Here is a 25,881-nt window from a genome sequence, read left to right on the forward strand (position 1 = left end):
AAGCAAAAATTTCAGTAGGGAGGAGTGAATCACCAGCCACTTTTAATAAACATTTGATACATATAAAATCTCTGCCAAAGATTTTAAATTATGCCTACCCCTGGGGCGCCTGGGTGGCTCAGTCGGTTAAGCATCCGACTTCAACTCAGGTCACGATCTCGCGGTCCGTGAGTTCGAGCCCCGCATCGGGCTCTGGGCTGATGGCTCAGAGCCTGGGGCCTGCTTCTGATTCTGTGTCTCCCTCTCTATCTGCCCCTCCCCCATTCATGCTCTGTCTCTCTCTGTCTCAAAAATAAATAAAACGTTAAAAAAAAATTTTTTTTTTAAATTATGCCTACCCCTGAGGCTTTACAATGCAAATTCAAGGTTGATGGTCAAGGCCTGCTTTTTAAGGGACTCTAATGCTTCAGAATGAAGGGTGAGGTTCCTATCATTGTGGGGAGCATAGCACTAATGGGGTGAATAAAAATCCCCCCCTTTTCCTACCCCCAAACACATGCACGTGCACATGTGCATGGGCACACACACACAGAGGTCGGTTTTCATTTCTCATGTAGCCCAAGGGTAAGTAAAATAAAAAGAGGTCAGCCAAAAAAACTGTTCAATTAGACTTGCAAAAAGTGCTACCAAAAAAAAAAGAAAAAAAGTTATACTTTGCTCCTGTTGTACAGAATTTTACAGCATACGGTCCCCTTAATGCTGATCCTAACTTTGGTGCCACATTGGAGACACATACAGTAAAGTAACCCACTTAAAAAAGCAATGAGGTATGTATAATCAATACTTTGTTTGCACAAGGCTGTTAATATCTCAGGTTTTTTCAGACTGATCGAATGACGTGCTTGCCTCGTCAGAAAATCGGATCATTATCATTTACATTGTTATGAAATTACCAAATGTCTGTTAACCTTGTGAGCAGACAGGACCCCAAAAGTGATGTGAATAGTAGTCGTTCCCCACTGTATTCAAAGAAATGTTGATAATCATGCAATAGTAATTAATAATTCCATGTTTGCTTTGTGTAATAGAACTCGGTAACAGTAATGATAATCATCACTAACACAGGCTTACTGTATGCTAGGCACTTTTTTAAGTGCTTTAAATAGAGTCGTTTAATCCTTATATAACTCTATGAGGTGGGTTCTTATCTTTGCCTTATAAATGAGGAAACTGAGGCACAGAGAAGTTAAATAACTTGCCCAGGCCATGCAGAGACCGTGTTTGAACCCAGGCAGGCTGGCCCCAGAGGCCATGCTCTGGACCACTTTACCATACAAGTAGGAACACTGAGGGCTCTGGACTTGGGCCAGTGTGGGTTCACGTCAATGAGACGATTTCCCCATCAGGAAAATGTGGGTAAAAACACCTACTTGGCCGGGACTTTGGAAAGCAAAAAGAGAACGCATGGAAACCCCTAGCACAAGGCAGGTCTACTCCGTGGCTGCTGTCATTATTATTCCTATCGTTTCCAAAGCACTGAGTTTGAAATTTTACAAGAAACAGTCTCTTAAATGTATGATCTGCTCAGAATCTCTTAAAAATGGAAACTCAGCCCAGGGTCAGGTTCTCAATGGCTGTCCCAGGAGTTTGCTTCAGAGCCTCCTGAAATACTATTTCCAACTCGTTCTGCTCATGGAGGTCTCATTCAGTTCCCCGATGCGCAGCTCCACACTGGAGAGAAGAGAGTCTTTGCAGCCGGTGGGCCCCGGGTTCATCTTCCACCTCTGGTTATTAGCTTTTTGCTCTTACCAATTACTCGTGTTTCTGAGCCTGTTTTCCATCATAAAATGAAGATACTGGTGCTTGTCTAATGAGTTACCACGAGGAGGATCCATGGAAAGTGCCCGGCACGTTGGATGTGTGAGGGACGCATTACTGCGTGTCATCCAGAACATGGGTTGTATTTCCCCTAGAGATGGCTTGTGATTTTGTCAGTCATCTCTGGTTGGACGAGGTCTCCCCTGACCGATTTCCTGTTATCACTGGGGCAGTGCAGGGTTGTGGGGAGAAGGCATGGTTGCAGTGCCCCGCGTGTTTGCTGTATCGAAGCTCTAAGGGCACCAATGGCGGGCTGGGGCCATGATGTGTCTTGCTTTTCTTCTGAAGAAAGCTTTTTCGAAGAATGATTATGGAGTGGCTGACCCCGGGGCGGGCGTCTTTATTACCTCTTCCTGCTTCACCGCCATACGAACAGGCATGATATATACTTCCTGGATTGATTTTAATAAGGCTCCAGTTTTTAAAAATATTGTTAATGTATGCCAACTTTTCTACAACCTCCACTGGAGTGAAGACTGTCCCAAAGGAGGACAGATGTTTATTTCTTGATAGCAAGTTTTCAGAATTGGTTTTGGAACTGCTGTTCTAGGGCTGTGCTCAGAGCCTACAGCTACATAACTGGGAATTCCTTCAATGGAAACAAATCCAAACTTCCGAGAAAGGTAGTGTTAATTTTTGAAAACTGCCAAAGTTCTGCTGAAGAGGAGGAGAGAAAGCAATGAATTTTCCTACATGATAACACTTTTCAAAAGGTAGATCTGAAATCCAGCTGCTTCTCAGACCATGCCTGCTGCTACTTAGCCTGTCTAAGCAGTTTTCGTCTCTTAACTTCTATAATGGCCTTCTGGCTGGTCTGGCCGTTCCCCACTCCCCACGACTCCCACCCCCGGCCCCCTTAGAGCTTGTGTTTAGCACAGCAGTTATGAGTGATTCCTGTTAGGATGTTGGTCAGATCTAAATCCTCTGTTCAAAGTCCTGCAATGGCTTCTCACCTCACTTGGCCTAGAAGCCAAAGTCCTTTCTGTGTCTGGACCTGTCCCAGCCTGACTTCCCTCACTCAGGCGCCGCCCCCATACTGGCCTCCTTGCTGTGCCTCAAACACCTGAGCTCACTCCCTCCTAAAGCAAACGGCCACTGCGCCCTCCTCCCACATGCTTCTTCCTGCTCTCTTTTTCACTTAGGTGCTTCCTTGGATGTCACCCACTTAGAGAGGCCTTCGTGGTCACCCGAGCATCTCAGGGCCCCTCTTCCCAATACTTCCTACTTCCGCCCTCCGCTGCACCCTGCTCCCTCCCTTCTCATTTAGCTGTGCTTGATCTTCTGCTCTGTCTGTATCTCGTTTCTGGTCTCATCTCCACCCTGAGGGACAAATTCCCGGAACACAGTGCCTGGTGCGTAGTGGGTGCTCAACAAACATTTTCCAATGAATTTAAGAAACATTTCAAACTAAGATTCAAGTACGAGGAAATGTTGTGAGATAAGTGTGTCGTATCCCAAGGGGACTCTTTTGAGAAACATTTTATTTGGATTTGGAAATTCTGCTACATTTGTTTGAAAGGTATCTAACTATTGATAAAGAAAGAAGCACTTATCTACTTATTTTTTGCTATATATTCAGAGCTAATGCTGGTTAAGTGGATAATAACCATGGAGGTAAAAAAAAATTACGTAAGAGATTAATTAGACTGATATTCTTAGGCAACCCATAAACTCTCCCTGTTTGCAGAAAAACCAGGCTCATTACTTTATTTTTTTGACTCATTGCTCTATAATCACACCCCCTAAATTAAAGTTCTCAGCTGAATATAAGAAGGGACTTAAATTATAATGTAGGCCAGATGTGTTATTGGTAGCCGGGAAGTAGGAAAGGGTGTTGGAAGTGTGGTTTTCAAGTATGTGTATGTTGGTGTTAAGTCAGAGTGGAATTGGAAAGGGAGATCAGTCAAGAAAATCAGAAGATGTGGCCCCAGAGAGCTTGCAGTCTTCTCGGGGACACTCCTTCCCCTCACAGCAGGAAACAACTGGAATTATCAAACTCCATAGCACTAGGCTGTGTGGTCCAGCCACAAGGGCTGACATGACTTCATGTCTTGACATAGTTTCCTTTCAGATGCTTTCACTGAAGGTTGTCCTGCACATGTCTCTTTCCTTGCCTATACTGATGTGACTTGTGTGCCGTTGAATGTGTTTCTCTGCTGTGTGATTTATATATGACGGTCTTATGAATGCTATTGAGCTGTGACATCTGAGAGACTTTCTGTTCACACAAAGGACTCCTTCATCCCTCAGACCTGTGGAAATGAATTTACTTGTTTATGCATATGTGCAGTCAGTACAAAGGCCCATCTGTAGAGGAATTTAAAAAAGTGAAGGAAACAATAGAGAATTATAAGGTGTTTTCATCAGAGAGGAAAGGCTTTCCTGTGTGTGTGTGTGTGTGTGTGTGTGTGTGTGTGTGTGTATCTTGAAGACGTATCTGGTGACCTTTCCATAAAGACCACTAATGATCTATATGTGCCACTCTTTATCATAATTGCACATGAGCATACGTAATATAGGAACTCTGCACTATAAGGAGAAAGACTTAAGGTAGTGACATAATAATGAAGATATCTGAGCTCCAGAGAGACTGTATTTTTATGTGTGTCTTTCTTTTGAAGCTGATACGTACTCCCTGGGAGTCTACTGTGCAGACTCTCTCGAAGCTCTTGTGAGGTATACAGCCTTAGAGGGATGCAGTTTCAAAGGAGCCATGGCAACTACAAGACAGGGCCGTGGCAACAGCAAGATAAGTATCGGGTCTGCTCAGCCACTCCTGAAGGATAAGCAGCAGTCAGTTTCTCAAGCACCCCCAGAGCGACCCAGCATTGTTACGGGGGGCTACGGTGCGGCAGGAACAGAGAGCTACATTTGTGTCTGCGGAAGAAAAGCCATTGCACCCACCTCTGATTCTTTTGTAAGGCCCTGCTTTCTCTTCCTTGCAGATGCTCTTTCTTGCCTTTTCTCCCTTATATTCATTCCACGAAGAGATGTATTAAATAGAAGGGTAAAAATGCAGTATAAAATTGCTTACAGTGATGATTCTTTCTGTCCTTGAGATGTACATATACACACACACACACACACATACACACATAATCTTTGTGATGTGTGTACATAACATTCCAAGAAGTAGTTTATTTTTTTAATGTTTTTATCTTATTTTTGAGAGAGAGAGAGAGAGACAGCGGGAGAGGGACCAAGAGAGACAGGGAGACAGAGGATCTGAAGAGGGCTTTGCCTTGACAGCAATGAGCCCCATGTGGGGCTTGAACTCACAGATGAAGTCGGATGCTCACCTGGCACCCCCAAATTCCAAGAAGTCGTTTCTATCACTCTCAAAGACTGATTGTCCAAGGGCTTATTTGTCACTTGATTGTGTGCGTCTTTCTAATGAGTCGATCGGAATTTACCAAGAAGGGACTGTGCAAATTCAGTGGAAAAGACTCCGCGGAATACGAGCCAGAATGTCCTTTGCCCTGAAGGACTTCATACAGCGTTTAGAACATACGCAACCCAGGATAACCTGTGAACACCTACTGTTTGAGTTATGTCCCCTCAACAAAGATATGTTGAAGTCCTAACCCCCCAGGACCCCAGAATGTGACCTCATTTGGAAATAGAGTCATTGTAGATGCAATCAGTTAAGTCAAAATGAGGCCCTACTGCAGTAGGGGGTAAACCCCTAATTCTGTGTGATCAGCGTCCTTATAAGAGATGACTGTGTAAAGACAGACACGCAGGGACAATGCCATGTGAAGACAAAGGCGGAGGTTGAAGTTAGGTAGCTTCAAAGCAATGAATGCCAACGATTGCTGGCAAGACACCAGAGGCTGGGAGAGGTAAGGAAGGCTTCCTGGAGGCTTCCCAGGAAGCATGGCCCAGTCAATATCTTGATTTCTGGCTTCTTGCTCCCAGAACCGTGGTAGAGTGAATTTCTGCTTGTTCAAGCCTCTCTGTTAAGGCAGCCCTGGCAGTCTAACATGCCTACCGAGCAAACTCTCCCGAAGTTCAAGCTTATAGTGCTTAGGATGGATGAAGGAGTCCTGCAGAGAAAGGAAAACACATTTATTTATTCTCTTTTGTAATGAGCCAGCACATCTCTGTGGCCTGGACTGCGTTCTCACAGTGCCCAGGATTCTTGCCAGCCTTTCAGATGTTAGTAGTTAACCTTTTTACCTCGTTGATAGCTATCTCCTTGCTCCAGGAAGTGCCCTGCTTCGGTGACCTCATTCTGCCCCATGAACACATCGCTTTAAATTTTTCTCGAGAGGTCTGCGTTCCCTTACTAGCATGTGGACTGTTAAGAACAGGGACCATCTTATTGTCCTGGACAGAAGGGCGATGCCTTGCTCACAGCAAGTGCTTAATATCTGTTGAACTAAACTGGAGGGAGTGAGCTCTAAAATAAATGGGAACAAATGAATAAATGAGGACTCGGGCACATATAAGATGGCCCAGCAATTTTTCAACAAATGGATGAATAACTAAACAAATTAACTGATTGTATTAAATATTTTAGAACATGTAGGTTGGTTTGGCTTTTGGCTTTTGTCATGTGGGCAAAAGGTTCCTCCACAGTCAATGTAAGTGGTATGTTGGAGAATCTGTTTTTCCTCCTGTGGATAAGCCAAGAAACACTTTCATCAGTGTGCTGAGTGTCTCTTTGCATGAGAGTAAATGCTGGTATTAGCAAGATTTCGACCCAGAGAGTCGAATCTCCAAAATTAAATCAGTGAACATGTATTCTTTTTTTTTTTAATTTTTTAAATGTTTATTTTTGAGAGAGAGACAGACAGAGAGAAAGAAACATGAGTGGGGGAGAGGCAGAGAGAGAGGGAAACACAGAATCTGAAGCAGACTCCAAGCTCTGAGCTGTCAGCAGAGAGCCCGACATGAGGCTCGAACTCACGAACCGTGAAATCACGACCTGAGCTGAAGTTGGATTCTTAACCAACTGAACCACCCAGGCGCCCCAGTGAATGTTATTCTTGAAGCCTCCAGTGTCAACCAACTGGAATGCAAGGATTATGGAGATATAAATAAGTGCATGCTTCCCTCTCTCTTTTAGTAGCTTACTACCCCGTTGAAAAAAATGGATACTTACACTCATGCAGCATTACCCTCGAGGCCACTGTGGGCAAAGGGCTGACTATTCAGCACCCCCAGTAATTGCTGGGGGCCTGGGATAAGAAAACTGACTTCAGAGTGAAAGTAACCATTTCATTGAAAAGCTAGGCTGAAGAATAGGAAGGTTTTCATTATTGTTTTGTTTGTTTTTGTTTTTAAGTAAAAATGGGAGGAGTGGGGAAGGTGTCCTGAGGGATACTGGTCTAAATGCAGAGTTGAGATGTGGAGTATATATTTTAGGGATACTGTTTAGATTTGGTTTCTAGGGATGAGAGGTGAGTCTAGGATGATGGATTGGTGACAAGTTGTGTCTGAAATACTGACCTATGGAATCTGAAGCTTATTCATTAGATAGTAGAAGCCTCTGGAAGATTTTGACCAGATAAGGAACATAATTATCATGATAATTCCCATTTACTGAATACCAGCAATGTGATAGGTGCTTTCTCTGCTTGTGTGTTATTTAATTCTCTTAACAAACATAGAAGGTGGTGTCTTATTAACCCATTTCATAAATAAGAAAATCACAGACCCAGTAAGTGATAGTTTATGTTTGCCTGACTTCAAAGCCTATGAGACTTTTTCACTGCATTAATGATTTCCAAAGGCACTTGGCAAACCCCGTGGGTTCTTCAAAGAAACTTAAGGGACCACAGGACTGGTTATTAGTTGGCAAAGATGGGCAAGACTCCTGGCCTAAATTGGGCCTCACACCTTACACGAGTGAAGTTCTCCTTTTTTTTGCTGCCACATTGCAACATAACCACAGGATGTTGATCAAAGAAACAGGGCCCACCAGGAAAGAAGGACCCAAGGACCCAGCAACAGGGTATGGTTTTGGCTCTAGGTAACTTAACATTGTTCTCATCACCTTGATGAAGTACACAGTTGCTGATGCTATGTGGCCACAAAGAATAGCATATACGTTGAGTGACAAACAAAATTCAGAGAGATCCCAAAAGGCCAGAGTCCAAGAAGTTCCAAATTAACAGAGATAATGTGTAATTTGCACTTAACCAACTGCCAGAATGAACTGCATAAGCATAGACTTGGGCAGTGGTTCTCAGAGTGGACCAGCAGCCTGGGCATCACCTAGGAATATGTTAGAAAGGCAAATTCCTATTAGATCAGAACCTGGGGGGTGGGGCTCCACAATCTGTGTTTGAATAAGCCCTCCAGGTGTTTCCAATGCAGGCTGAAGTTAGAGAACCATGGGCCTAGATAAACCAACTTTCCTTTCCCTCTTTGCCTTCCTTCATTTCTTTCTCTTTATTCCATGTCATTCCAGAAAGGATTTGGGGTAGAAAATCTGACCTAACAGTTTGTGTCAGGACAAAAGTTTTATTTTATACAACGTTTACTCTGACTCAATGGTGTGGTGTGGTTGCTGACAAAAGTAAATAGTTTGCCTCAAAAATAGCGACCAGAAACAAGGAGGGGAAGAGCCGCTCTCTTTCACACGGGGCACATTCTGTAATATTCTCCACATTCTGCTAGACTGCACCTGAGTGTGTTGAGGAAATTATTATAGAGTATTGAAAAGGGGCTTGACAAAGATGGTGAGGGACCTCAAACCTTGTCCTGAAGGAAGCAGTGGAGAGAAGCCACCTCTTATGGCTGGTGCCTGACATGGAAAAAGCATTTTACATCTGTTCCGGAGAGCAAAATCCAACATGGGGGAGCCCTTTCCGCTGGAATTCAGAGGGCAAGATGTCAGTCCAGACTTACCCTACAGGGCGTTGGCAACCCAAGTAAGTACTTCAGCCTCTTTCCATTAGCTGAAGACTGTAGATAATAATGATTGTAGATAATCACGTCCACCTCACAGGGTTCTTTGGAATACTAAAAAACATGAAAACGTGCAAATGTTTGAATAAATGCAAGTGATTGTATGAATGTGGAGCAGTGGTACTGTCATTAAGGAAGGCTAGTTGATGGAGATTTTATTTTAGTCAGCACAGAGCCCGACGCGGGGCTCGAACTCACGGACCTTGAGATCATGACCTGAGCCAAAGTCAGAGGCTTAACCGACTGAGCCACCCAGGCGCCCCAAGGAGATTTTATTTTAAAAAAATGTTTTAATGTTTATTTATTTTTGAGAGAGAGAGAGGGAGGGGCAAAGAGAGGGCAACAGAGGATCCAAAGAGGGCTCTGCGCTGACAGCAGAGAGCCCGACGTGGGACTCGAACTCACTAACGGGATTATCATCTGAGCTGAAGTGGGACACTCAGCCAACTGAGCCCCCTAGGCGCTCCGATATTGAAAATCCCAGATAAGGAAAATTACAGCATACAAATTACTCAGAAGCGAGATGGCCTTTCTCAAGAAGTAGTGAGGCTACTTTCATGAGTAGTCTTCAGACAGAGACCAAAATGTTAGAGAATGAATCGTATGGGTTGGAACACATGGCCCCCAAGTGCCTTTCTAACACGGACGCTTCATGCCAGTAAAGTTAGAGAATGTGAGGTCAGGCAGATCTGGGAGAATGTGGCCAATGGAGTAAACGCTTAATTCAGCATCTGCTAATCACTTTGTGCAAGTAACCGCAAACATTTAAATACACTTAAATGTTAAGTACAATAAAAACATTAAATGCCTTTAAAAACAACAACTGGTTAACCAGGATCCCGTTTTTCTCTACAGCCCTATTGTTACATTTCTCTTTCCATTAGAAGTGTGGTTGAATTGGCCCCCTGGTTTTCCTGTGGGTCCGTTGATGTTTGCATATGCAAAGTAAAATAAAATACCTAATGCTTTCTATACCTCTTTGCAGCCTCTCCTAGGAGAGGAATGGGTATCGCCCTTGGTGTCTAAGCCAAATCCTGAGTTGATTTACAACATTATACCTTTAAGACTAAGCTTTCCTCTGGCTGTAATTTGCATCTAGTTCTTTCTTTCTTTCTTTCTTTCTTTCTTTCTTTCTTTCTTTCTTTCTTTTCCCCCCAAAAGATTGGGTAACATCAGTGACTTTTGCCTCCATCCACTCTTGATTGGCTGCTTTCCAGTGGCAGAGAGATGAATGGATCCTTTTGTGTAGGGAGTCTTGTAATTCACTGCCTTGCCAAAGGCAGTATGTGGGTATTTTGCACGTATTATAGATAATGTGTGTATATCCATAATGTAATGAAGGTAACATTCATACCGCTGTGGGTGGTAGCTAAGTGAGAGACAGCTAAATCTCATTGTCAGTGTATTAGAAGCTGTCTTTTCTAATTCGGTCAGAAACAGTTGTTGGTCTGTTACTTGAAAAAAGTCAAAGGGGCGGGCGGATTATAGAAACAGGAGTGAGTGAGTGTGGGGGATGAGTATTTTAACTTAAACCATATATATGTGTTTTTTATAAAAGGCCAAGGGCTTTTCTTGGACTCTGACCCTGCCTATTGCCAACCCATGTTGTATTTTTTTCGTGAACAACATCCATTAGGCATCATCTACAATTTGGGGTTTTTCGTTTCTTTGAATAAGAAAGAAGTTTCAGGCCAATTTGCTGAGCGACGGGCGTGCAGGATCCTTCTAGGTTTTTATCAGATTATTCCTATCGTTATTTCTTCAATAGCTGTCTCTCTGACATCTAAAATCAGAAGAAAAATTTGTTGTGGTAAAATATACATAAAATTTACCTTGTAACCATTTTTTAAGTGCCTGATTCAGTGGCATTGAGTGCATTCACAGCGTCATACAGCCATTACTACTGAATATTTCCAGAAATTTTCCATTATCCCAAACAGAAACTCTGTACCCATTAAATGATAACTCCCTGTTTACCTACCCTCCATTTCTGGTAACTTCTATTCCACTTTCTATATCTATGAATTTGCCTATTCTAGCTGCCTTATGTAAATGAAATCATGTAATATTTGTCCTTTTGTGTCTGGCTTATTACACTTAGCATAATGGTTTTTTGTTTGTTTGTTTTTTGTTTTTTTATGTTTATTTTGAAAGAGAGAGAGAGCATGTGTGAGGGAGAGAGAAAATCCCAAGCAGGCTCCACGCTGCCAGCGCAGAGCCAGTCACGGGGCTCGATCTCATGAACCGTGAGATCATGACCTGAGCCAAAATCAAGAGTCAGACGCTTAACCGACTGAGCCTCCCAGGCTTCCTTAGCATAATGTTTTCAAGATTCATCCATGTTGTAATATGTGTCAGAATTTCATTCATTTTTATGGCTGAATAATACTCTGTTATGTGTATATACTACATTTTATTTAGATTGTTTGTATATCTATTGATGAACACTTTGGGTTGTTTTCATCTTTCAGCTATTATGAGTAACATTGCTATGAACATTGGGGTACAAGTATCTGTTTGAGTCCCTGCTTTCAGTTCTTTGGGGTATATACTAGGAGTGGAATCACTGAATCAAATGATAATTCTATGTTTACCTTTTTGAGGAACCACCAAACTGTTAAAAAAAACCTTTTTTTTTTTAACGTTTATTTATTTTTGAGACAGGGAGAGACAGAGCATGAACAGGGGAGGGTCAGAGAGAGGGAGACACAGTATCCGAAGCAGGCTCCAGGCTCTGAGCTGTCAGCACAGAGCCCGACACGGGGCTAGAACTCACGGACTGCGAGATCATGACCTGAGCCGAAGTCAGCCACCCAACTGACTGAGCCACCCAGGCACCCCCAAAAAAACTATTTTAAAGCAACTTGTATGTATGAAGACTTTCCAAAGCATTCAACTTGGTTTTCACAGAAGCAAGAGCTCTCTTCACTTTTGGTCCTGTATTTCATCATTTCTAGGCCATTTAATTCACCTGTAAAATTATAATATCAAGTCCAGCTATCATAAACAAGTTTAGAAACATGTACAATTGATACTTGCTAAGCATACGACTCAACGGGTAAGATCAGAAGTGCTTGGAACATAGTAGAGAGTAGCTTTCCAGCAAATGAACCCCAACATAAGCTAATATATATTATAGAACAAATGGAGAATCCTGGTTAATCTGGCCAGCTAAGTGCAGGACAGCTAAGAAAGCTTCTACTGTTCAACTAAACTATCTTGGTCATGATACAATATCTATAAAGGAATTTAGAAGCGACTTTGGCTCTAGAAAAAACAACAGCTGCATACCCATGACTGTTCACATTCAATACACTTGTTAGGAGATAGGAGAGAGACAGACAGCAAAAGCTAAAATAGAGTGGGGAGTTGACCGATCTAGTCATTTTTGTATGAACTCTTGAATTTAAGGAAGTACTAATCGATCATAGCAGTGGGTTGATTTTCTTCCCTTCCAGTTGAATTTTGTGTGGGTGATAAATGGAAGATAAACAGGGAATAGGGAGGCTGTGCCTATTCTTAGAAAGAAGATACCTTTCAAGTTAAGATTTGAGACTCTGAGATGTGATTAGAAGGTTTTCTAGCCAGTTTTGAAACAGCACCATGAAGCTGTAGGAGGAGTATTTTTATATAGCATCATTCATCCTAGTTAGTGACCCACCTGATTAAAGGTTTGGGAAATTGCCCCTCTAAATATGGGCTAAAGGAACAGGGTTTATTTAGCTTAGAGAGAGAGAGCAGGCATGCTGAGGGGGACTTAATAATAGTCTCCAAGAATATGAGGGATAGTCTATGAGTGATGGAGAGCAGCTGTTTCCTGTTTCCACTGAGGACTGGGTAAGAAAGAATGGAGTTACACTGCAACAAGTCGGTTTAAGACCTCCTTGGCCATAAAGTTTGAGACAGCAAACCCACAAGACCAAAGCCACCTCTCTGTTTCCGAAGTGGGCAGCTAACTAGCTGTCATTCTTGGGTGGTTTAAATGGGCTTGTTCTTGAGCTGGTGAGAAGACATAGAGAACCTCTCAGTCCTATGAGAATATGAAGCTGTCTGCTGTCAGAACCTCGTGGCATTTTGTGGCCGAGGGAGCACTTACTAGAAAACGAGATTTAAGAAAGAAAACAAGTTTCAGAATCTTCTCGCTCCGTTTTGGTCTGCCTTTAAAGCAAGATCATCTAAATTTACCTCTTCTTTCTAGGTGAAGAATTTTCACGGACTTGCCAGTCTGTGTTCTCCCTGCTGAGTTGGTCAATGTGGTGGTTAAAACAAATTCTGTGTCTTCAGTGGGACTCTCTATATATTTATATCAGAGCTAGATATCATAGACATTTGATATATTTTATATATGCAAAATATGTAATTAATACAACAACGAAAGCAATGTGCTGATTAGGAGCAAAGCCAATAAAAGCATTGTGAAATAATTCATCATTATAGGAGGTTGATGAGGGGAAGAAATTTAACATCAGAAAAATGAGTTCTGGATTTGCTACTGATTTTTTCAAATCTTTTTTTAATGTTTACTTTTGAGAGAGAGAGCACGCGTGCAAGCGGGGGAGACACTGGGCCCCATGTTGACAGCAGAGAATCCGATGCGGATCTAGATCCCACACACCATGAGATCATGCATGACCTGAGCCGAAGTGAGACACCCCACTGACCGAGCCACCCAAGGGCCCCTGGATTTCCTACTAATCTTTAAGCAGTGAGGCAGATGGAAATGCTGAAAACTTCTCAACCATTGTTATATCATTGTTATCCTAGGTTAGATTAATCATACCATTAATCATGAATTGGACGTGTAGTGTCTTATTTGCCCACCTGGGAGTGTTTTCAAAACATGGTTTGATTTACAGAGAAGTGGACTGCTCTTAAGCTGTACCTTTAAAGTTATAGGTTTATGACTGCATTAACTGTGTGTACATTCCACACGTTATGTTTCCGTCTTGTACCAACATTTATTATAATCTTATTAAAAAATCTCTGCTTCTATCACTGAATGTTTTTTGTTACCTGGAAAGGGGTAAGCATGAATCATGACTCAAAACTGACCCCCATAACTCTTTGGCCTTCAAAATCCAGCACTGAGACAGGAAAATTAGGGGATTGTTTTGAATCCTCTCTCAATACGTGTTCACCATGAGGCACTGCATGAGTTACTTAACCTCCCCATGTCTCTGTTTCCTCAATCTACTTTACAGGAATGTTTTGAGGATTAAATGAAATGAAATCATGTGTGCCAAGCCCAGAACCCAGTGAGCACAGCCCTCAAGCCATGTTTACTTGCTTCCTTTAATTCACAAAGAACATCTCTTGCCTGTGGTAGAATCATGATTGCCTCTAGATTGTCTTCAGTTAGTGGGGGTTTGTTGAACCTCAGGGGCAAGACCGTAGAGTAGGTTTTGTCTAAATTCACTGAAGGCCCCCCAAAATTCAATTGTGTGAATGTCTCTCCTTTTCTCAATGTACTTAATCCAGAAAAAAGTCGACCATAACGCCAAATATCTTAGGAAGCGTTTGTTGTAAAAGTACCTGAAACAAATCATGTATACACAGGGAAGAAAAGTTCATTTTGAAATCAGTGAGAAGAGTATGCATTTTTGTTTTGCAAGGTTTAAAGGAGAGTAAATAAGTCTTCTGGGTATTCAGAGAGTCATGTAATATATAGTGATTAAATTGAGTGCAGTGCTTTGAAATGGCATCAAATCAAAGATGTGATAATGGCCATGGGGAAGCTTATGAACTTGATGGAGAGACTAAACCTACATGTATGAAATGAGCACAGAGTAGTTAGACTTAATATCAGGAGGGGCAGGTATCACATAATAGGGCTTGAGACCCCAGGTACTAAGGAAAGGCAAGATACAGGTTTGGGTAGGGATTTAATAAAGCTCTAGGAGACCTGGGATCTTGGTTTGACTGGTTCATAAAACACTATCATTTAAAGACAGACAGAATTTTTAAAAACCACATAAAACATTCACTTCCTATAGAAACCCTATAGTTGCTTTTTACGTATTTGAAATAAATGAATCCTTCTGAAGTCTCAGTGTTCAGGCTGATTTGCTTTCAGGCTCTTAATACACACTGCCAGACTGCTCCTGCCCAAATTCATTCTTGGTCTGTGGGATATGGAATATCTTTATAAATCATAACAAGTCACATTGAGAGTAAAAATCCCAGCTAGAGATTTACCTCAAAAGCTGAGGCATGCCACATATATTAATGTTGGTGGATTTAGAAACCAGGGTGAGACCTTTTTGTCTTTATTAGAAGGAGATTTCTAATTCAGAGCCTTCCAGAGTGTGGGCATGGATCCTCTGAACTGGCCCGCTCCTCTTGTCCCTCCCCACCTTCCAGCTCCCCAAATTAAAAAAAAAAAATGGAGAAGCAGAACAACAAAGCCATTAACTTATTGGAATAGAATTTATGGCTGAAATCTTGCAAAGCTTATATCAGCAAAGTAAAAATAATTACTGTCACTTTCTTTTAGACACTTGGCTTTAAGGTTCCTGTCACCTTTATCCTAACACACAGATGACTTAGTAGCTCTCTTTTTCATGACAAATGCCCTGGTGTTATGTTTTTATGCTCACGGCCATGCTATTAAATGACAATACATGGGGATGATACCAGAGTGGAGCTACGTTTAGATAATGAATTGGAATAGCATTAATGGTTTTGGGTTAGGCATGCTGTCCATATGCCAGCTGAGCTTTTTCCTTTCTCTCTCCTTTCCTTCCCCAGATTCTCAAATCCAAAGACTTAACGTCTCCAACCCAGCGCTACATTGACAGCAAAGTCGTGAAGACAAGGGCAGAAGGCGAATGGCTTTCCTTCGATGTAACTGACGCCGTTCATGAATGGCTCCACCATAAAGGTTTACAACCACCCTCTGTGTTCATCCCTAGCTGTTCAGTGACCTTAAGTTATTGTAAGTTGATTGCAGATTTAAGGGTATTGTCACATATCCAAATGACCTCCTTGACTTCATGTTTTCCAGACAGAAACCTGGGATTTAAAATAAGCTTACACTGTCCCTGCTGCACCTTTGTACCATCTAATAATTACATCATTCCCAATAAAAGTGAAGAGCTAGAAGCAAGATTTGCAGGTAACTGAAACTTGGTCATTTGAGGTGGGGGAGGGAAGGGCCTATATTGACAGTCTCATGGGGGACGAAATCAGTTTGCAGGTGAAATCGGGATTGTTTGGTGAGGCCTGGGGAGTTTTAGTTGTGTGGGTAAAAAAATGGTTGGATAAAGATATATAAAGGCAGAAAGGATTGGGACAAAGGAATTGGTTCCCTGTTTACGTTGCTCAGTGCCCGGTGATGACCGGGCAGTAGTAACTGGCTGATTCATCAACTTCCCAAACTACTAGTCCGTTAACCCCTTTGGTCTTCATTTAAGCGAACCAACTTTCCACCCGTGCTGGTATTATAGACGACGATAGCGGTCATTCAAGGAAATCCATTGATAATGCCCCAGACCCAATGTCGGGAGCTCACAACTGTATTTCACAGAAGGGAATCTCTTCACACCACAGCCTCTTTAACTAACCTTATACGGATCAGAACACTCCACCTTTCCTAGCAAACGGCTTCCTTATCAGACTTTTATAATCATTTAAAAAACACATAACTATAAGTCTTTAGTTTTCCCCTATTTTGCTTCCCTCTTAGTGATTAGCCAAAGTTCAAGGAGAGTGAAGAGATACCAAGGGTTTGAGGCAACTTCTCTTATTAGATAACCAGTTTGGAGATGAGCGTTAAGAAGGAAGTGTGCTGCGGGCTAGTGCTGTATGGACTCCATACCACCGCATCTGGGAGCTGAGTTCCCTTCCCAACCACCACCACCTGAGACCTTCATCCTCATGCAGAAGGCTACAGTGGCCCTTACTCATGGAAAAACACTCCCAGAAGTCTAGAGATTTATTTCAGTCTCTAACCTAGCCATGATTCTCTAGAGTGTGGAGATTAAATGCTTAAACTGGCAGTCTCTTGAGCATGCTTTGGGGAGCTCGAGTTTCTAAATCTCAGATGGAATCAGGAAAGTGTTGAGGATGCCATAAAATAAATGAAAAAGCCCTTTCTTCGCCGCTTCCCAAAATAGCATTAGGTAAGGGTGACTTCTGTTTCACTTGAACCTAATTCACTGCAATTTAGTGTAAGTCTCGGGTTATGTTCATTAGAGAAATCTTCTGAGTTTAGTAGTCTTAGGAAGAGAGTGGACTGGTGGGTGACAAGGCATGTTCTTTTCAGTCGCTGAGGGACTGAACGTGGCCTCAACTGAGGGTTGACTAAAATAAACGACCTAGGTTGCCCTTGGACTATGGTCAAAGGCCTCTTCTGTAGTGATCCTCATAACCAACAAGCCCTGACTTGGACACCGAGCTGCCTCCTGACGAGAGCAGCTGCAGTTAGAAGTGTTCCTTGTCACCTCCAATTGTCTTCTTATGTCCTATTTACGTGGGGAATGACTGTAGCCAGGTGATGATGCTGTTGTGGTCATCACTGCTATTTGTGACAGTATACAGAGGAAAAAAAAAAAAAGGCTGGTTATATTTGATGAAGGTAAAGCTAAATGTTTGTTACCCAAATGCATTTTTTCAAGGTATTGATGGCACCTCCACATATACCAGTGGTGATCAGAAAACTATAAAGTCCACTAGGAAAAAAAACAGTGGAAAGACCCCACACCTCCTGCTAATGTTGTTGCCCTCCTACAGACTTGAGTCACAACAGTCCAACCGGCGGAAGAAGCGTGCTTTGGATGCAGCCTATTGTTTTAGGTAAAGGAAATAAAAATAAGACGAAGTAATTATGTCTGTTAACTCTTGTACTGCCTTTACCCTTTCTTACCAATTGACCTAAAAACTGCGCTTATTGCTTGAGGCCAGGTACATACAGTACAGTATAGCCATCATATCTCCCAAGGTCATTCTTCCCAGAGGCTTAAAACAGTTTTTCTGGGGCGCCTGGGTGGCGCAGTCGGTTAAGCGTCCGACTTCAGCCAGGTCACGATCTCACGGTCCGTGAGTTCGAGCCCCGCATCGGGCTCTGGGCTGACGGCTCGGAGCCTGGAGCCTGTTTCCGATTCTGTGTCTCCCTCTCTCTCTGCCCCTCCCCCGTTCATGCTCTGTCTCTCTCTGTCCCAAAAATAAATAAAAAAAAAACAAAAAACAAAAAAAAACAAAACAGTTTTTCTGTGTTGTAGTCATCGGCTTTTTGCAATGAACCAAGGGTGAAGTCAGAAAATTAGCTCCTGAAGTTGTTTCCCAGATCTCTCGGAAGCACCTGGGGGCTGAAGAAGAAATTGAGCTCTTTGCTCCCCAAAGCAAATATAAGTTTACTTGAGGGGTATGGTGATGGGTCCTTAATTGGAAAGACTCACTATCTGTATTGGAAAACGCTCCCCTCCCCCACCCCCAACAGTAGAGTGCCCATGGTCATACCTTTTGTCATAGTAACAGATATGAGAGAAATAGAAGCAGAATGCTATTTATTGTGTCGTTAGCTACAGAATATGAGGGACTAAAGACAACTCAAATCTATTTCCCATTCTTATAAGAGTTCATGGTGGAGAGAGTGCTAGTGTTCTCCTGTGGTTTCTTATCAAGCCTCATAAGAGGAAGTTTCTCTTTTTATTTTGCGAGCTGGGGCGGGGGGAGGGTGGGCAGTGAGGGGTTCTCACTGATGAGAACTGCTCCAAGAGTTCATGAGTAAAATGGCTTTTTTTGCTCGCTACAGTCGATGGTTGCACTAAGCAAGGCTCCACGTTTTTTGATCTCTGTTTCCTTCCTGGATCAAGAGACATGAGATAAAATGAAGGATTCATTCTCAAAGGAAAATGTCTTAGGTGGTTCTTTGAAAATAGCTGTCATACTTGATTCATTTTATATTTGAAAGGACAATCAAGGCTGGTTGGCAAAACTGATCTCTTCCAGCCACCTCTCTGCGTATATATAGTCATTCTAGGGAAAGGTTTGACATTGAAGGGTATGGCCAAAAGACTCAGGGTATAGAATTCACAAGGGAAAGTAGTCCAGCAAATCATCGTAACACTCCATCGTGGAAGTCGTTCGAGATTACTATAAAACCATTCAAACCTGGCCCATGAAATGTGCCCATTGGATGCCATTTGAATGAGTGAATGAGTCATTTTTCTGACTTGGAATGAGGGGTGGGGGAAATCAGCTTTAAAATCTCCACCGCTCTTTCTCCTAACAGAAATGTGCAGGATAATTGCTGCCTACGTCCACTTTATATTGATTTCAAGAGGGATCTTGGGTGGAAATGGATTCATGAACCTAAAGGGTACAATGCCAACTTCTGTGCTGGAGCTTGCCCATATTTATGGAGTTCAGACACTCAGCACAGTAGGGTAAGTATTTGGCTTGTGTCTCTTCTGTTCTTGGGTTGCTAATGTGTACCTGCTGAGAGTATGTCCAGTGAATTCTAATTAGCCTGGTGCCCACTCCTCAACACACTTGAATGGGTGCTGGAGAAATCCTTGTGAGTGATGGGGAAGAATGTCGGCTGCAGGTGAAATCAGAAGTAACAATGACCAGTTTGAAGAGTAGGTTTTGCCTCCCCGATGAGATTATAGGCAACCCGAAGACAGTGTTGTTTAATTGCTTTCTTTTTATCTTATATTCTCAACAGCTGTAAGTGATTGGTAGCTATAAAAAATCAATATGTCACTTAGTGTCACATATACAGCTAGGATGTGAAGGGACCCAGGTCCCCATCTAAACGAGGACCTGTTGTCACCTACATCAGGGACTGTCATAGTAAAGAAAACTTTGAGGACCTCAGCTGATGGCATGGCATCGTGACTCACCAGCGTATGGCAATTAAAAAGTGATTTATATAGCCAAATTATGGAAAGAGCCCAAATGTCCATCAACTGATGAATGAATAAAGAAGATGTGGTGTGTGTGTGTCTGTGTGTGTGTGTGTGTGTACACACACACAATGGATGGAATAAAACTTGGCAATGAAAAAGAATGAAATCTTGCCATTTGCAGCAACAACGTGGATGGAACTGGAGGGTATTATGCTAAGTGAAATAAGTCAGTCAGAGAAAGACAGATAGCGTATGTTTTCACTCATATGTGGAACTTGAGAAACTTAACAGAAGACCATGAAGAAGGGAAGGGACAAAAATAGTTACAAACAGAGAGGGAGGCAAACCATAAGAGGCTCTTAAATACGGAGAACAAACTGAGGGTTGATGGGGGCAGCAAGGGCAAAGGGAAAATGGGTGATGGGCATTGAGGAGGGCACTTGTTGGGATGAACACTGGGTATTGTATATAAGCGATGAATCATGGGAATCTACTCCCGAAGCCAAGAGCACACTGTATTCACTATATGTTAGCTAACTTGACAATAAATTATATTAAAAAAAATAAAGATTAAAAAGTCATTTAACTTCTCTAAGCCTCAATTTCTTATCAGTAACAAGGAATGTTTATGTTAAAAATGATCTTTAAAATAACAATGCCAAACTCAAGAATAGATGTAAAGAGCAAGATGATGAAATAAGTGAAAATGATTTGAAAATTAGGATCTCCAAGTCTTTATAACCCAAAGTGAACAAGAATCTAAATATTCTGTCAAGTTACTTCAGTGAGGGTAGAAGGCTAATTCAGAGAGCAAGTCCTAGATTGGATGTCATGGGTTAGTAGCCCAGATCAGCAAAGACATTTTCTGTGTAGTGATGCCTGTCCAAGCCAAGTGTTTTTTCCTGGTACCTCATAATGTAGGGTTTTAGAGATGGAAAGTTATCTTGTCCAAACATCTCATTTTTCTAAAGAAATCCGGGTCCGGATTGTGTAGATTACTTGCCCCGGATCAAACAGTTGGTGACAAACCAAAACTTGGAAGGCATTTGGAAGGCAGGCTTCCTGGCTTTATAACCAGGCCTCCGTTTGCTCTGTCTTACTGAGTTTAATTCCTGAAATGTGGCTACACATTGGGGTTATGCCTCTGTAAATCTCCTTATTAAAGAGGCATTAGAAAAATTGCCTTCACTGCAGGGTAGGAAAATGAATCTGCTGCCAGAAGGATCACATAATGCATTCAGCTGAATTCACGAGTTTTGGGGTTATCAATTATTTTAGACCATCTGCATTATAAAATTTCTCTTTAATGCATATGAAAAATCATGTGCTAGCAGAACATGAAGTCTATTTATTTATAAATGCCTACATATGCTCGACTTTAAATTGACAAATAGGACTCTCCTTCCTTCAGCTGTTTTCCCAACTCCCCTGTAGATTTTGGCACTCCAGGCTGACCATGTGCTTGGCCATGTGAGGAAAGCTTGCTCATGTCTGTCCCTTTGTCTGAGCTCTCTGGCCAGCCTGCTTCAACTGGGCTGTGGCCACAGTAGCTGTAATGTGGGCAAGGCCCAATTGCCAAGTAGAAACATAATTCCCCTCCCTGATACACAGAGGGAGTGTGTGAAGGCTGAGACCATGCTTGTTTTTCAAGGAGAGAGGAAGAATAACTGTCATGGTCACAAATATGTGGTTTGGACAGTTACCCAGGGAGCCAGAGGTAGTTTAATAAAGTAGTCAGTGTTGCTGCACTGAACAGACCTTCTGTCTTAGGCTGAAAAAATGGCCGTGAATGTCGAGGAAAAGGTCACTTGCTGTTTGCCTAACACATTAATGGAATCCTTGGAAATGTCTCTTTATCATCACTGGGGAACCTACATACTTCCACTGGTAAAAGTCACATACTCCTTTGATATAAAATGGAGTTAGGGGCATAGAACCAACTCTAGAACTTTCTCTTCATTCCATTTTAGGGCTGGCTATCCGCCCTCCAACTTAGGCACTACCATTTGCCACGTGAAATCTAAATGGAGGGTTGATTATCATTGTTGTTCGAAGCAAAACGTAAGAAAGTGAATGCATAAAAATACAGATTTCTTTTAATATCATTCTTGATTAACTCTTAACTGCTGAACTCTCAATCGTATTTATGAAGCAATGATAAGTGAAAAGACTTGCATCTTTTTCTCTTTTAAATGAAAATGTAGGTGATACTAAATTGGCCTGAGAAGACACAGCACAGAGAGGTTTCACACTGCAGACAGGTGTCTTTTTCTATGGCTAAGGGTAGACGAGAGCTTTGGTGGTAGTTTTAATGAAAGCTGTGATCCTTCTACTTCTCCGTATATTCACTTCTTCACCGAGTGCAGGAGTCTCCTTTCATCCAGAGAAGACTTACTAGGGCCATCAGGTCACAACAAAGTCCAGAGAATCTCTGACCACAAGGGAACTCTAATCTAGGTGGGAATTGGAAATATACACTAGGTTACAAAGAAGTGTAGACGCAAGAACAGATACTGAGAGGATCAGCTTTTTCGACGGCCAGGTAAGTATGTGCAGCAAAGTAGAGATCGAAGTGAAGGATTATTGGGGAAACTGTAAAATCTGTTGAATGAATGATTTTGTGCAATCTGAGCTTCTACAAAATCATCTGTTTACGATGTATGAGAAAAGGATTCTGTAGGAAAATGATGAATTCAGTGATTACTAGGAACACATATCAAGTTGACCATAATTGGGGGTTAAGAGAAGGAAATTGACCAAAAATAATTTAAATTGTCTACTGAGTACTGTGACTGATAAGATAACAGTATGGAATGGTACTTTTTAAAGTAATTGCCACCCCATTTTTTTTTGGTCTTTTCCTACGTTTTCTTCCTTCTCCTGTGTCCTTTCAGGTTCTCAGCTTATATAACACCATAAACCCAGAAGCATCTGCTTCTCCTTGCTGTGTGTCCCAGGATTTAGAACCGCTAACCATTCTCTACTATATCGGCAAAACACCCAAGATTGAACAGCTTTCAAATATGATTGTAAAGTCTTGCAAATGCAGCTAAGATTCTTGGAGAAGTGGCAGGACGATAATCACATGGTGGTGATGATGAGGAGGACGACAAGAACAATGACAATGTTTGTAACAAGAAAACGTAAGAGAGCCTTGCTTCAACAGTGTTAAAAACATTTTGAAAAAAGCGGTACTAGTTCAAACACGTTGGAAGTTTGTGGTTGTGTTTGTTAAAAATGGCATCTGAAACAAAACAAAACAAAAAATTGAAGGCTTTATTCTACATTTCATCTACTCTGTAAGCGAGAGAGACAAGAAGCAAAACCTTTTTTTTTTTTAAGACAAAAATAAACACTGGAAGAATTTGTTAGTGTTAATTATGTGAAAGGAACAACCAAACAAACAGGAAAATCCCATTAAGTGGAATTGCTGTACATACTTTTCCTATCCCATGCCTCACTTGATTTTTCTGTATTGCTATGCAATAGGGACCCTTCCCGTTCTTACCTTTAGAGTTAACGGTGAGTTATTTATTGTGTGTTACTATATAACGAACATTTCATTGCCCTTGGAAAATAAAACAGGTGTATAAAGTGGAGACCAAATACTTTGCCAGAAACTCATGGATGGCTTAAGGAACTTGAACTCAAACGAGCCAGAAAAAAAGGGGTCATATTCACGGGATGAAAACCCAAGCGAGTTATTATATGACCAAGCCAGCCTGCATTAAGATAAAGACCCTGAAAACACATGCTATGTACCAACTGCCTAAGGAAGCTTCTTGTAAGGTTCAAAACTGAAAAGCCTGTTAATAAAGGAACTTTCAGTCAGAATAAGTCTGGAAGATTTTTTTTTTCTTTTTAATTGTAAATGGTTCTTTGTCAGTTTAGTTAAACCAGTGAAATGTTGAAATGTTTTTGATACGTACTGGTCAAACTTCAGACCTGAAAGTATTGCCGTATAGCTATGCCATTGGTTTTTTCCTTCGTTTCAGATATATGTAACCGTACCTATATTATTATAATAGATGGGTATAGAAGCCAGTATAATTGGAAACACATCTGCAGATCTCCTTTGCAAACTATTAAATCAAAACGTTAACTACTTTACATGCAATGTGTAAATTTTTACCATATTTTTAATGTTCTGTAATAATGTCAACTATGATTTAGATTGGACTTAAATTGGGGCTCTATTTTTAATGATCGCTCAGAACTGTGTGTTTCCTTTAGCTGGCCAGTACTTTCGAGTAAAGCCCCTATAGTTTGACTTGCACTACAAATATGTGTTTTATAGTGTTTCCTCCACTGTGCTTTGTGCATTGTCCATTATTATGACATAAGCTACCTGAGTCCACTTGTCCTGTAGATTTTCTTTTATAAAAAGGACAGATTCAAGTTCAGTAGTCTTCCTCCATCTTCTAAGCATCCTTACTAATCAGTTCAGATGTTAACAATCTTCTATTTTAGGAAAATTGGGGAATATTATAGATGTATACATAATTGAGCTGAAATATTTTAGTTTTAGCAGAGGCCTAAGGATCTGACTGTAACCCGGAATCTTTGTGGCTGAGTTAAGAAAGGTTTCTGCAACTTGGCTTAAACAGTATGCTCACCGAATTCTATTGTTAGTAGAGATCAGACAGTTCATAGGAAACATCTTTTCCTTTAATCAGGTTTTTAGTGTTCAGGGGGGAAATGGAAAGATTTACATATTTCTTGATTTCTTTTTTAAGGGAGAAAAAAAAAAAAAAAACGCCCTGGTCAGCCTAAGTCACTCAGTTTATTTCACGGAAGTTAAGGTTTTCATGTGTGTTCTTTGAGGGTTGTAAAGGTACAAGCCAAATCCTCCCATGATCAAAAAGTGATTTTTTTCTCTGAATGAGACTTCTCTAGATCTGAGGCGAGAATTTACCTTGCTTGAATAAATGAATGATTTGCCACATCGTTGCAGGGAAGGTACCCTTCCGCCAGGGTTTGTAGGAGTTGACAGTTTGCCAATTGTCCCTTATTCAACTGTAAGATAAAAGTTAACAGGTAAAACAATGGAATATTTGCAGCGTCACCTAAAGGGCAGGATGGCGAGGTGCGAATCCAAGTGAAATTGTCTGATAACCTGTACTTCTAGATGTTTGACTTTTCCTGGCCGTTAATTAAATGACAAATTGGATTCGCAAATTTGAAAACTGGAAAAGCGAGAGGGGGGACGCCCTACTGGTGAACAGTCTTTGTGTTGGGTGTAACCCAATCCCAGAAATGAGTGTGTTGATTTTTTTTCCTTCCATTTTCGATGAATTCTATGTAAATCACTTTTATTTCTGCAGGTGTTTTCCTCTCAGATAGAATGACGTTTGTTTTGTATTATTTTGTCTTTCCTCATGAATGCACTGATAATATTTTAAATGCTCTATTTTAAGATCTCTTGAATCTTTTTTTTTTTTAAGTTTGGGGGTTCTGTAAGGTCTTTACTTCCCATAAGTAAATATTGCCACGGGCAGGGAGGGATGCGGGAGGGAAGGGGAAGATGTTAGTATACGGGTGGGGTGGGGCTGCAGTTTTTATATGTTAAGCAGCAGTACAGTTTTCTGGTTGGCATGGTTTAAAAAGAAATGGACTATAAGATTAGCTGTTTTGTATTTTGATGACTGATTATGCTGTATTTTAACATGATGTATGTCTGTTTTGTGGTGCTCTAGTGGTAAATAAATTATTTCAATTCTATGTTGATGTGTTTTTCCTATCATGGTGTTATCATTGAGACTAGAGAACACCTCTCCTGCAATGAGAATCATCTCAAGCTGGGAAAGTCATACATCTTTAAGACTGTGCTCTTATTCTCAAGGATATTCACTTCAGAAATGTCATGGTTTATAGCCCATGAGCCAGGGCATATGTACCAAGGACTAAAGAAAGCCCTGTGCAGTCTTTTTATTCTCTTGTTTATTGCTATTTGGTCATTGTTTGAGATTTAGTTTCCATCCAGCTTGACTGTCTACCAGAAAAAATGCAGAGAGATGTTTGAGCCATGCCTCGGCTTTCTGGTTCCATGTTCTGCCAACCCCAGGGCCAAAAGAACCGGTCTAGACAGTATCCCCTGTAGCCCCATAACTTGGATAGTTGCGGAGCCAGCCAGATACAACAAGAGCCACGTGCTCTTTGGGATGGGTGTTGGGAGCAACTACTCCTCTGTTTCACCCAGACCACTGCACCAAAAAACCCTGGTTCCCGAAAAGTGCTTTGGCTGTTGCCTATAAGACCAGACTTTGCAAGTGAGTTGCCAGTCTCTTAATAAATG

General features: G+C 41.5%; 1 protein-coding gene across 4 annotated transcripts in view; it reads left to right on the forward strand.

Annotated features, from left to right (window-relative positions):
• The window catches only part of TGFB2 (transforming growth factor beta 2), an 80,946-nt gene extending 55,639 nt beyond the window's left edge, over positions 1-25,307 (forward strand). For 2 of the 4 annotated variants that reach the window (XM_078440754.2, XM_078440755.2), the window contains 5 exons: positions 15,484-15,616; positions 15,740-15,850; positions 17,352-17,529; positions 18,968-19,121; positions 22,481-25,307. In XM_078440754.2, coding sequence (XP_078296880.1) covers positions 15,484-15,616; positions 15,740-15,850; positions 17,352-17,529; positions 18,968-19,121; positions 22,481-22,639 — 735 coding nt within the window. In that variant the 3' untranslated portion in view covers positions 22,640-25,307. The remainder of the gene's footprint in view (positions 1-15,483; positions 15,617-15,739; positions 15,851-17,351; positions 17,530-18,967; positions 19,122-22,480) is intronic. The other 2 variants (XR_013553095.2, XM_078440756.2) reach the window with 2 other exon arrangements.
• The last annotated feature ends 574 nt before the right edge of the window (positions 25,308-25,881 follow it).

The sequence above is a fragment of the Panthera onca genome, chromosome F1, assembly GCF_046562875.1.
Source record: "Panthera onca isolate mPanOnc1 chromosome F1, mPanOnc1 haplotype 2, whole genome shotgun sequence".
NCBI classification, from domain to species: Eukaryota; Metazoa; Chordata; class Mammalia; order Carnivora; family Felidae; genus Panthera; species Panthera onca.